The sequence below is a fragment of the Echinops telfairi genome, unplaced genomic scaffold (genome assembly GCF_000313985.2).
Source record: "Echinops telfairi isolate 266 unplaced genomic scaffold, ASM31398v2 ScPeMD7_2;HRSCAF=8, whole genome shotgun sequence".
Classification (NCBI taxonomy): domain Eukaryota; kingdom Metazoa; phylum Chordata; class Mammalia; order Afrosoricida; family Tenrecidae; genus Echinops; species Echinops telfairi.
Window position 1 is genome coordinate 51,539,693 of NW_022103898.1, and position 12,594 is coordinate 51,552,286.

Sequence of the window (12,594 nt, forward strand, 5' to 3'; positions counted from 1 at the left end):
GGGTTAATGGGTTAATGTTGGACTTGTGGGCTTGGGCAGCATTGGGTTGGGATGTTTTCGTGATGCACACTTTCTTTACATAAAACTCTCTTTACATAACACTGTCTTATACATGAGTTGCTGTGGATTTGTTTCTCTAAAGTACCTAGACTGATACAGTCCCAATCTGCACTCCCCCTCATTCACAATGATTTGATGTTTTGTTCTTTGATGCCTGGATGTCCAGTTGCCTACAGATGGGTCTTGGGTCCCCAATCTGCACTCCCCTTCATTCACAATGATTTGATATTTTGTTCTTTGATGCCGGATACCTGATCCCTTTGACACCTCCTGATCACACAGGCTGGTGGGCTTCTTCCATGTGGGCTTTGTTGCTTCTCAGCTAAATAGCCACTTTAGTTTACCTTTAAGCCTTTAAGACCCCAGATGTTATATCTTTAGCCAGGCTCCATCAGCTTTCTTTACCACATTTGCTTATGCACCTGCTTTGTCTTCAGCGATCATGTTGGGAAGGTGAGCATCATGCTATGCCAGTTAATTAGAACAAAGTATTCTTGCATTGAGGGAATACTTGAGTGGAGGCCCAATGTCCATCTGCTACCTTAATACTAAAACCTATAGATCTATGCACATAGATCTATTCCCCATCCTCATATATAAATATATTTACATGTGTACATGCCTTTATTTAGACCTCTATAAATACCCTTTGCCTCCTAGTTCTTTGCCCTATTTCCTTTGACTATCCTTTTGTCCCACTATTATGCTCAGTCTTCATTTGGGTTTCAGTAATTCCTCTCAGTTACATTACCCTTGATGATCACACTCTACCAGGTCTCCTACACCCTCCTCACCACCGCTTTGGATCACTTGTTGTTCCCTTGTCCCTGGGTTTGTTACCACCAATACCTTTCCCCTCACCTCCCCACCTTCCATGTCCCCCCGGAACCATCGGTCCGGTTGTTTTCTCCTACAGATTGTTCATCCAGTCTATCTTATTTAGACAGACCTGCGGAGATAATAACATGCACAAAAACAAGACAGAGCAAAACCAAGCAACAAAAGAAAACAAAACAAATACACCAAAAAATACAACAACAAAAGAAAAGCCTGTAGTTAGTTCAAGGATGGTTGGTTGGCCTTTAGGAGTGTTTTCTGGTCGAGTCTGATGGGGTGCCAAGCTCTGGCCCCAAAGTCTATTTTTGGTGTTCCCTGGGGACTTTGTTGCTCTGTTCCCCTTGCTGTTCTGTTGCCCTTAGTGTTTTGCCTCTGTGTGGTGAGATCAGATCGTGTGCAATACCCACACTGTGTCCCCAGTGCTGTCCCCTGTAGCGCTATGCGTCAGTGAGGGATGTCGTGTCTCATAGTGCCTCCTAAGGTTTTTGGAGGATTTATATGAAATAATAGACATTAGTGCTTAGTTGTGCTCTATATCTAGAAAATAATCAGTTAGTACCAGGAACTAATATTTGAAGTGCTAAACCAAGGGGTTTGTATCTAAGTCTCTGATTCTAAAATCTTACATTTTTATTTTATGATTTTATAATCTAACACATTTGCAGATGATTATAAAGAAAATAAAATTAAAAAACCTTGCCTTTACATGTATGTTTTTTCACTTTATATTAAATTGCCAACATTCTTTTAAATTTCCTATTTCCTAATATCTTGCTTTGAGAATTTCAAATACTATCATACTGTTTTATTCTCCAGAGGCAGAACTCTACTACTTAGAATAAAAAAATCTTATTGCATTATTTAGTCATTGCATAGGTAAATTTAGCTTTAAAAACTCTACTTTGGGAGTTTAAATAATGAGTAAAAGTAGGAAGAATGACATAATAAAATCCCCTCTATACTCAGCAACCCGTCAGTTATATTTGTACCACTCACTACACACCTTCACTTTGTATTATTTTGAAGTAAACCACATTCCAATTTTGAATTTGTAGATGACACAGTGCAATTTTGAATAATTCAGTATATATCTGTAAAAAATAAAGGAATCATAATACTATTATCATGCCTGAAAACAACCTCTAAATTCTCTTAAGTACCTATTTAAACTATTTCTTAAATGATACGTATATTTTTAATTCCTTGAAAAATGAAGCAAATGAACAGTAACACATAACTATTAATTCATATATCTTTTAAGTTTGAAATGTAGAAGTCATCCTTCTGCCTTAGCCTGACCCCGTTCAGTTTTCTTTTTGCAATTTGTTAGCAAAACTGAACTTTGTTTATCATACCAAAAGATTGGCAGAAGCTTGTTTTTGTGTGATAGAAAGCTAAGAATGGTTTAAAATTGTTTAAGGGTTATGAAAAATAAGATACAACAGAGATCTTATGTGGCCCCTTAAATCCAAAATATTTGTTCTTTGGCCTTTTAAGGTTTGCTAACCCTTGCTTCATGTTGTCCTTAATACAGACTTTCATAATTGCATTTCTGTGGTGTTACTTAGTATGTTATACTGTTCTTATTTTTTCTGAAACTAATTAGAAGGTGGGATCTAGAGGCTTAATCCAAATCTGGTTCAGTCCTTTTTGTTTGTGTCCTTTGAAGTCTAAGATTTATTCCTTTTCTCCCATGAATATCTCCCTTTTTGGTAAGTCAATAGTATTCTGGAGGTTTCATTTACATAGAATAACATTTTGCTGTGTGAAAATGCCACTTTGTTGTAATATAATTATATGAGTTTGAACAAATGTACTGAGCCTGGTATAAAATACCTTGAGAATCAAGATAAAAGTACATTTCCATGATTCACTGGCTCCACCACTTTCCAGTCAGTTCCCTAACCCCACTCCTGGCACCTGGCAAACAACCTGTTAGGTTTCTGGAATGGTTTCCCACGTTCTTGCTTCTCAATGCTGAAAGCACTTTTATACATCCAAGTAACTTTTATAAGGGAAGTTTTGGGTAGTACAGCCTCAGTTCACACCATCTCTGGAAAATGTGCAAGACCATGCAGGGGACCGCACTAGAGTTTGTGACTAAAGCTGACCACTTTGAGGGAGTGCGAAAAACCACGTGAAAAGGAGTATAGGAACAAGAGGAGGCCATGGAGTCAAAAGAATGCCTGCACTGAAAAAGGAAGAAGAGCTCCTGAGAGAGGGGGTGGAGGGGTTGGGGAAGTGCACGCAGAGTGTACACAGGTGATATCCAGCCCTCCGACCTGAAAGAGAGTCCTGCCTTCAGTCTGTGCTATTTATCCTCTCTTATCCCCACTTGGGGGGGGTGTGTGTGTGACGTGGTTGAGAGGGTAGTGACCGCTCTCAGTGGGTGAAATCAGGCACTTGTGTGATGTAATATTGCTGGTGTCTAGTGTGCGACCCCAGGTTGACCTTCACCTCTGCCTAGTGACCTAGTCTGCGCATGCCCAGTTTTGGATTATCCTCATAGGTGTCTAATGTGTGCCTAATTCCTTTTAAACCCCTTTATTGTGGCATGGCCAGCTAATTTTTGTTTAGCATAGGATAAACTGTACCACCACCCCACAAAACCAGCTTAAATCATAATGGCTTTACATAAAATTTCTATCTCTATGGTTTTGCCTTTTGTAGAGCTTTATGTAAATCCATCAAAACTGTATAGCCCTTACTTTCTAGTGTCTTTCATGTAGCATAGTGCTTTTGAGATTATTCATTTTGTTACTGGGTAGCTTTCATTACCATGATTTGTTTATCCATACTCCAATTGGTGGGCATGTGTGTGTTACTCTGGGTACTTTAGAGAAACAAATCCACAGAAACTCATGTATAAGAGAGAGGTTTATATAGAGGTTAAGTGCACATCAAAGAAAACATCCCAACCCAGTGCTGCCCAAGCCCACAGTCCAACATTAACCCATCTGTCTAACACCAATCTACAAAGTCCTCCTCCATCTCACAAAACAGATGCAATGATGCCGACTGCAAGAAGAAAGCCAAATCAGTGAATGTGGAAGCATCTCAGCACTGGCAGGGGTTTCCACATGGGTGCTCCAGCACCCAGGGCTGCATCGGGGTAGGTCCATGTGCTTCTCTTCAGGGATGTCTTGCAGGAAGTGAGCCTTGCCAGCTAAAGCACTGGCTAAGGCAGGTGCACCCTGGTCCTACCATTAGAAAGCAAGAGACTTGAGAACTATAAAGTCAAGGCTCACTGAGCCATTTATCCCTCCGCCCTTCAATGTAACCCCCAAATAAACATCCCTGTGTTGATCGGTTAGGTTGGCACAATAAACTACCTCAATGTGAATTTCACATTTTTGGCTATTATGATTTAAGCTGATTTTGTGGGATGATGGTGGTGGTGTAGTTTTTTTGTAAGGAGCCCTTGTGTAATGCTTATGTGTTGGGTTGCTAACTATAAGGTCAGCAGTTTGAAATCACCAGCCACCTCTCCTGAGAAAGGTGGGGTTTCCTATTCCCGTAAAGAGTTATAGTTTGGAAACTCGGAGGGAGAGGCTGTTTTTGAGTAAGACTTTCTATGCAGATCATGTCATCTGTGACTAAGTACATTTTAATTTTCCTCCCCCCGCCCCCTAATCAGACTGGCTAGAGGTTTTTAATTTTGTCGATCATTTCAAAGAGCCCACTTTGAATTTCATTAATTTTCACTCTTGCTTTTGGGTTTACTTTTCTCTTCTTTTTAAGAGTTTAATGTAGATGTTTTGGGTACTTGGTAGGTCAACTTGGTAGGTCTTGACAAATTTCTTTCCATAGGCATTACTCTACATTGTATTCTCGTCAGCATGCCATTACCTATTTTCTCAAAATAAGACTTATATTTGTGCTTTTTGCCAATATATAATAGATAAGACCAAGTATTTCAGTATACGGTTTGCATCTTTTCATATGGTTAGTAGGCTTCTGGCACAATTAAACTTTGTTGTTAACTGGCAGGCTAGCAATTTAAACCCATTCAACAGACCTTTCAGGCTGCTTCTGGAAAGATTACAGCCTTGCAAGATCTGTGGAGAAAGAGCACTCTGTCACATGACATTACTGTATGTCAGAGTCAGTGTGGTGGCAACTAATAGCAACAGCTGTGTAGGCTGAGCATCTTTTCACATGGTCAAGAGCACCTCAGTGGTGCCAATGATCAACACATTCAGCTGGTAACTAAAAAGTTAGTTTCACATCCACTCAGAGGCACATGGGAAGAAAGACCTGGCACTCTATTTCTGAAGAATCAGCGATTGAGAACTCTGGATTACAGTTCCACTCTGAAACACAGAAGGTCTCCATGAAGACTAACTGACTCAAAACAACTGGGAAATCTCTTGTTTATACCTTTTTACCATAAGCTCCTTTAGGTTTGTTGTTTTCTCAACTATTTAGTGGCTCTTTAAATATATGTGTTAGACAGGGTTCTCTAGAGAGATAAAGCCAAATTGCCGATAATTTAATATATTTATTCATAAAGATAATTAGATATATAACAAGAAATGAACTGTTAAATCATATACAGATGAATATATAATACAAGAAATGAACAGTTAAATTATAAAGCAGTACAAATGGCTCAGTGCAACTCACTCCCGTGACAGAGAGTTGTGAGACACTAGCAGTCTGCTGCCAGGTCTTCCTCTGTATATCGAGAGAGCTAGGCTATCTCAGCACAGCAGTCAGTCACAGGCAGGTCACCAACTGTCAGCCAGGTCACCAACTGCCAGTCCTCAGCTCCAGAGATGTCTTAAAGGGATCTCAACTTACAGCGACACAGTTCACAGGCTATGCATCCCACAGGTAGTGTAGCCTGTAAACTGAGGCACAGAACAAGCAAGGCAGCCGCACACTGGTCCGATGATCAAAGAGTGAGAGACAAGAAAGGCGAGGTTCACCGAGTCATTTATCTCAACGCCTTTCAGTTAATCCCACTTGTGTTTATCGGCAAGGCTGGCACAATAAACTATCTCACTTAGAATGTTATGTTGCCTATGGTGGGTTTTATTTATTTTTGGCAAATGTAATGAAATGTATAGTGTCTATTTCCTAGTGGTTAGCATTGGGCTGCTAACTGCAAGGTCAGAAGTTCATAATCACCAGTCACTCTAAAGGAGAACTATGAAGAGTTAGTGTCAAACTCACAGAGGCCGTTCTACCTCATCCCCATAGGGTTGCTATGGATTAGCATCAACTTGATGGTAGTGAGTTTGATTTGATTTGGCAATGCTTATCCTATCTAAGATTTATATATTTAGGAAAACAGACGCCACATCTTTCTCCCGTGGTGCAGCTAGTAGATTGGTTTGCTCACCTTGTAGTTAGCATCTGAGCACAATAACCACGTGTCACCATGCCATCTTAAAATGATAACAAATATTTTTTTTTTAACTTGGGCAGATTTCTCTAGGGTGTGGAAATGGAAAACAAAAATAAAAACCTCTTGTATGGTTCCAAATTTAGAAGAATACAAACTTAAAAAAACAACTCAAACTCACTGCCTTCACTCGTTGATACCGACTCACAGTGACCCTAGAGGACAGGGGAGTACTGCCCCAGTGAGATTCTGAGACTAACTCTCTATGGGAGTAGAAAGCCCCTTCTTCCTCCTGAAGTGGTTTTCAAACTACTGACCCTGACAGTCTTTTGTCAGTACTTATTTGTACCCCCATACCAAAGGTTTCATTCAATAGTATAATAAAAGAATTATTCATCATTGTGGGAGATAGAAGTAGAAAATGCCTTTACTCTCTTATTCCTCAACTTGGTACTTTGTGTTTTCATCCTTATTTCTCACCATTTCCTTCAAAATGTTCCCTCAGTTGTATTTATCCTGGTTACATAAGATAGCTTAAGGAATTTGTGGGATGCTTGTGGCTAAAAGAACTGTTGTGATTTGTCAGCTAATCCCTGTTGAAAAAGCTGCTGGGGTGTGAAGTAGACTCAGCACAGGCATGGCATCAGGTTTGTGGCACTAATAGTGGTCCCGTGGCAAAGTGCTTTCAGGACTTCAACTTGAGGTACCATAGTCCCATCTACCTGATTTGTTTTATTGAGTAATTCATGCATTCATTTATCAAACATTTACTATAAGTATTGCGTTATTTTTTAAGTTGTGCTTTTAAGGTGATCTATATTTATTGAACGAGTCAGAGGAAGGAGAGTTAGTGTTGAAAAATTAGGACTCAGAAAATGAAAAATAGAACAGCAGATAAACAATGTGGAGGAGAAAACAGTGGGACTGACCGTTCCAGGGGGGAATGGGAGAGGGCAAGGCCAGGGGAAAGGAAGTGGGTGTTAACAAATCTAGGGACAAGGGAGCAACAAGTGATCCAAAATCGGTGTCAAGGAGGGTGTTGGAGGCCTGGTAGAGCGTGATCAAAGGCAATGTAACTGAGAGGAATTACTGAAACCCAAATGAAGGCTGAGCATGATAGTGGGACAAGAAGAAAGTAAAAGGAAATAGAGCAAAGAACTAGGAGTCAAAGGGCATTTATAGAGGTTTAAATACAGGCATGTACATATGTAAATATATTTATATAGGATGATGGGGAAATAGATCTACATGCATATATTTATAGGTTTTAGTATTAAGGTAGCAGATGGACATTGGGCCTCTCCACTCAAGTATTCCCTCAATGCAAGAGTACTTTGTTCTGTGTAACTGGCGTTCCATGGTGCTCACCTTCCCTACCAGATCGCTGAAGACAAAGCGGGTGCATAAGAAAATGTGGTGAAGAAAGCTGATGGTGCCCAACTATCAAAAGATATAGTGTCTGGGGTCTTAAAGGCTTGAAGGTAAACAAGCGGCTATCTAGCTGAGTAGCAACAAACCCCGCATAGAAGAAGCACACCAGCCTGTGTGATTATGAGGTGTCAATAGGATCAGGTATCAGGCATCAAAGGACAAAAAAATCATATCATTGTGAATGAGGGGGAGTACGGAGTGGGGACCCACTGCCCATCTCTAGGCAACTGGACATCCCCTTACAGAAGGGTCACTGGGAGGAGATAAGCCAGTCAGGGTGCAGTGGAGAAAGAATGAAACATACAACTTTTTCTAGTTCTTTAATGCTTCCTCTCCTCTTCCCTCCACCTCCCCCCAATTATCATGATCCCAATTCTACCTTACAAATTGGGCTAGACCAGGAAGTATACTGGTACAGATAGGAACCGGAAACACAAGAAATCCAGGACAGATGAATCTCTCAGGACTAGTGGTGAGAGTCGCGATACCAGGAGGGTGGAGGGAAGGTGAGGTACAAAGGGAGAACCGATCCCAATCATCTACATATAACCACTTCCCTGGGGGAGAGACAACAGAAAAGTGAGTGAAGGGAGACATCTGACAGTGTAAGACATGACAAAATAATAATAATTATAAATTATCGAGGTTGAGGGGGGTAGGGAGAGTGGGGGAGCGGAGGGGAAAATAAGGAGCTAATACTAAGGGCTCAAGTAGAAAGCAAATGTTTTGAGAATGATGATGTACAAAGGTACTTGACACAATGGATGGATGTATGGATTGTGATAAGAGCTGTATGAGCCCCCAAGAAAATGATTAAAAAAGAAAGAAAAGAAAAAGAAAACAGGATCCCAGTCCTCATTGGTAACTCTTTCAAGTTTTGCCTACTAACTACATTACTCAGTGACTTAAGAATTCTAGCTTCAGTAACTGACATGGGATTCTCTGGACAGAGCTTTTTTCAGTCCAGGCATTGGAAAATGTGAGATGATTATTGTCACAAAATAGAAGAGAGGAGCCCTAGTGTAGGTATCTCATAAGCCATAGACTGCTAACCACAGTCAGCAGTTCAACCCCACCTGCAGCTCTGAGGGAGCAAGATGAGAGTTTCTGTTCCCCAAAATATTTATAGCCTCAGAAGCCCTGTATCGGGTTGCTATGGGTTGTAGCAACTCCATGACAGTGGGTTTATTATTTTCATACCTAAATCGCTTGCTTCTCTGCCCTTACCCTGTATTAAATGGTTGACCCCTTGTCACAGCATTATTTTTTGGAGAATTCCATGATAAAAGACTGTTATTAAAAAATGATATTCGAGGAACCGATTACAAGGGCCTATACAGAACCTCCTCCCTCGGGGATGGACAACAGAAAAGTGGGTAAAGGGAGACATCGGACAATTAAGATATGACAAAATAATAATTTATAAATTATTAAGGGTTTATGAGGGAGGGGGGAAATGAGTTGCTGATACCAAGGGCTCAAGTAGAAAGCAAATGTTCTGAGAATGATAATGGCAACAAATGTACAAATGTGCTTGACACAATGTATGTATGTATGTATTGACACGTATGTATGTATGTATGTATGTATGTATGTATTGTGATAAGAGTTGCATGAGCCCCCAATAAAATGATTTTTAAAAGAAGAGAAAAATCTGTTTTAATTTCCTTTTAAGAAGTCGTATCCAGTGGACTAAATATAAATGATGACTTAAAAATAATAATAATAATCTCCTTTCTCTTCTTAGATCATTGTCATACAGTATTCATTATCATACTTTTGTACATTTTAATGTTAGAGTGCTGTCATCACTGTTTTAAGATTAATTGTACTGGATGTTTTAGGTGTTTATTATCTCAAATAAGCCACCTCTACTTTCTAAATTAATATGAATTTGATCATATTAATTTATGATCAAATTTAATTTGTTTGATATCGATAGCTTTATAAAACAGTAGTTTCTCTCAATTGAAACATTGGTTTAAATTTGTAGCCCTTAGTAAAGACATTTTCATCCTACAGGTGCTACCTGTTCTTTTTTTGTGGTAATTTTATAAATTAGATATTCTGATATTGCTGTTGCTTGGGGATGCTATTTATTTTTACATTATTACAAAAACCACCTCAAGTAACTTTTTTCTTAAAATGGTCTTAGGTTATTTCATGGCAAGATCCTGTTACCTGAAAAGACAGTAATTTTGCTTTCTTTGTGATACAGAAATATTTTATTCTTCTTAACCTAATTGTATCAGCTAGTGCTTCAGAATGATGTTAATAATTATGTCATATTAATAATATGTTATTAGTATAATATGCCAATTTATATTGAATTATATATTTTTAGATTTTAATAATGTTGATTGTGGGATCCGTGGTTGCTTTCAATTTGAAATAACTTTTGACATTTTGAGTTTTAAAATAGTTGTAAGAATGGTTATTTTTCTAAATCAGGCCTACTTGCTAAATATTTGTGCTAAGTTTGTTATATTGATTCCATGTTCCTTGGTATATTTTGTTTTTCATAGGACCACATTGCCTATTAATTCATCTAGTCTCTTTACTTTTGTTCCCTGTGAATCTTTATATTAACATATAAAGGTTCTTTTTTCAAATACAGATTTGATCATGTACTAATATTCTAAAAACTTGTATCATTTATTATACTGCCTTCTCTTCTGTATGCACAATAGAAATTTCACGGACTATTTACTATTCATGTTCCTTTGTGATCACAGAACATATGCCTTTCCAATTCTCACTTCTTTCAAAACTATGAAGAGACTGAGTTCTTACCCTGCTAGCAAGCTAACCTGTTATCCTACTGTAGCCATGGATTTTCTTAGAAGACACTAAATGTCTGAGTCAGTCAAGGACAATTTATTATACAGTAGCACTATCATAATTTTCCTTACTACCATTTCCCAGGCTCCAATTCCAGTGGTGTGACATAATGAGGGACAGGTGACACATGTACATGCAGTTAGTTACTGTATATACTCATGTATAAGTTGAGTTTTTCCAGCACATCTTAAGTGCAGTTTTTGTGGTAAAATCAAGTGCCTCAGCTGATATTCGGATTGGCTTATACTCGAGTATATGTGGTACATTACAGTAGAAGAATCCGAACACACTCTGAAAACCTTGGCCTGCTTGTGTCTTCAGTGTGTCCCTCTTACTTTACCCAGCTTTTTTTTACTTCATGCCCAGCCCTTTGAGGTGCATGTTTTTTTACCATGACTTTTGTATCTACAAATGTGTTGTTCATCAAGCTAGCCCTTCCCCTTCTATGTACTCCCGTCTTTGGACAGTCCAGTGTGACTCTTCCGGATTTGAACAGCGGTTTTGATCTTTTCTGCTCTACACAATTTGTGTAAGTCCTCTTGCCTTTTCTATCATACTTTGCTGTGGTCCATTTCTTAGTGCATACAGAGTGCCTACAGAGACACTATTTCGTTCATCCCTTAGAATCTTCTAGGACACTGCATTCGTTAGGAACAGACAATCCTTCTCAAATGTTTTCATGGGAAGAATTTTTATTTTGTTTATGATTTTTTTCCCACTTGAAAGTGCTAATTGGTGGTATTGATTCCGCTTTTCAACAATATTTCCTGTAAACATCCATTTGAAATTCATTTTTTTCCTTTTCTCTATTTCTATAAATCCAAATTATACCTATCCTTTAAATAACAAACTTTTATTCTTGTGTTCTCATAGGTACTATCAAAGTAGAAAATTATCTGTATCATTATATCACCTGTATAGATGTCTTGTTCTTGAATTGCCTCATGACTCTTGGTGACCCAGTGCACAATGGATCAAACCATTGTAATCTGTAGAGCTGTATACTGGCTGATATTTTCAAATAACCAGGCTTTTCTCTCCTAGTATGGGAGCTTCATTGAATCCTGTTCATTATCATAGCAACTCTCAAGCCTCCATAGTTGAATAGGTAATAACTGTTCTTGAGATGTACTGAATGAGCTCCAGCTTGGGTCTCCTGTATAGAAAGTAAGCATTGTACCAATGAACTTAATTATTCAGGTCTTAATCTACCCTAATGGGCTACAGACTTCATGTCTGTAGCATGTCTTGTGTTGTGCTCCACAGAGTGCTCATGAAGGTAATCATTTTACTTGTTGAATTAATGATGAACACCGAATCAACCCTCTGTTTAAGAAACCCCTGTCATAAAAACCTCACTGCATTGAGGCAATACTGATTTATATCTATCGTAGAATAGCTCTTTTGGGATTTCCGAGACCCTAAAGGACAGGGTAGAATTGCCCTATGGGTTGCCCTATGGCTTCTAATGATTTCTTAGAAATTTTGATGATGACAGTTTCTGAGATTGTAACTCTTTATAGGAATAGAAAACTTCATCTTTCCCCTAAAAGTGGCTGGTGGTCACGACTTTGTGGTTAGCACAACAGTGTGCCACCAGGGCTCATAAGAAACCCTGTTACTGATAAGTAAAGCTAAGAGAAAAGTTTTACTGGCACGAGTATAAATATGGAGGTACAGATTTTAGGCAGATAATTGAGCTTCTGTGACCTTTCTCCTAGTGATTAGAAAATGATTTTGTTTATAGGAATTAATTGTCCAGATTACTTCTAGAAACACCTTTATTGCCTAAGCTATCTTCTAAGGGCTCAAATAATATTCCTTTACTGCTGTAAGTCATATCATCACATACTATCTGAATACTCTTAATTATATGTGGAAATTTTTCTTTATCTCAGGGTTTAGATGAATATGAAGATGATGAAGCAGGGCAAAAAGAAAGGAAGCGAGAAGATGCAATTACACAACAGAATACGATGCAGAATGAAGCTGTAAACTTATTGGATCAAAGCACTTCTTACCTGCTACAAGTGAGTGTTTTAAAATGTCAGCATGGGGAGCACAACAGATCAGCA

At 38.7% G+C, this 12,594-nt stretch overlaps 1 protein-coding gene across 1 annotated transcript in view; it reads left to right on the forward strand.

Annotated features, from left to right (window-relative positions):
* The first annotated feature begins 12,187 nt into the window (after positions 1-12,187).
* PAWR (pro-apoptotic WT1 regulator) overlaps positions 12,188-12,594 on the forward strand; it is a 44,972-nt gene continuing 44,565 nt past the window's right edge. The window contains exons 1-2 of the mRNA XM_004700774.2: positions 12,188-12,193; positions 12,418-12,549. Of these exons, the coding sequence (XP_004700831.1) occupies positions 12,188-12,193; positions 12,418-12,549 (138 nt within the window). The remainder of the gene's footprint in view (positions 12,194-12,417; positions 12,550-12,594) is intronic.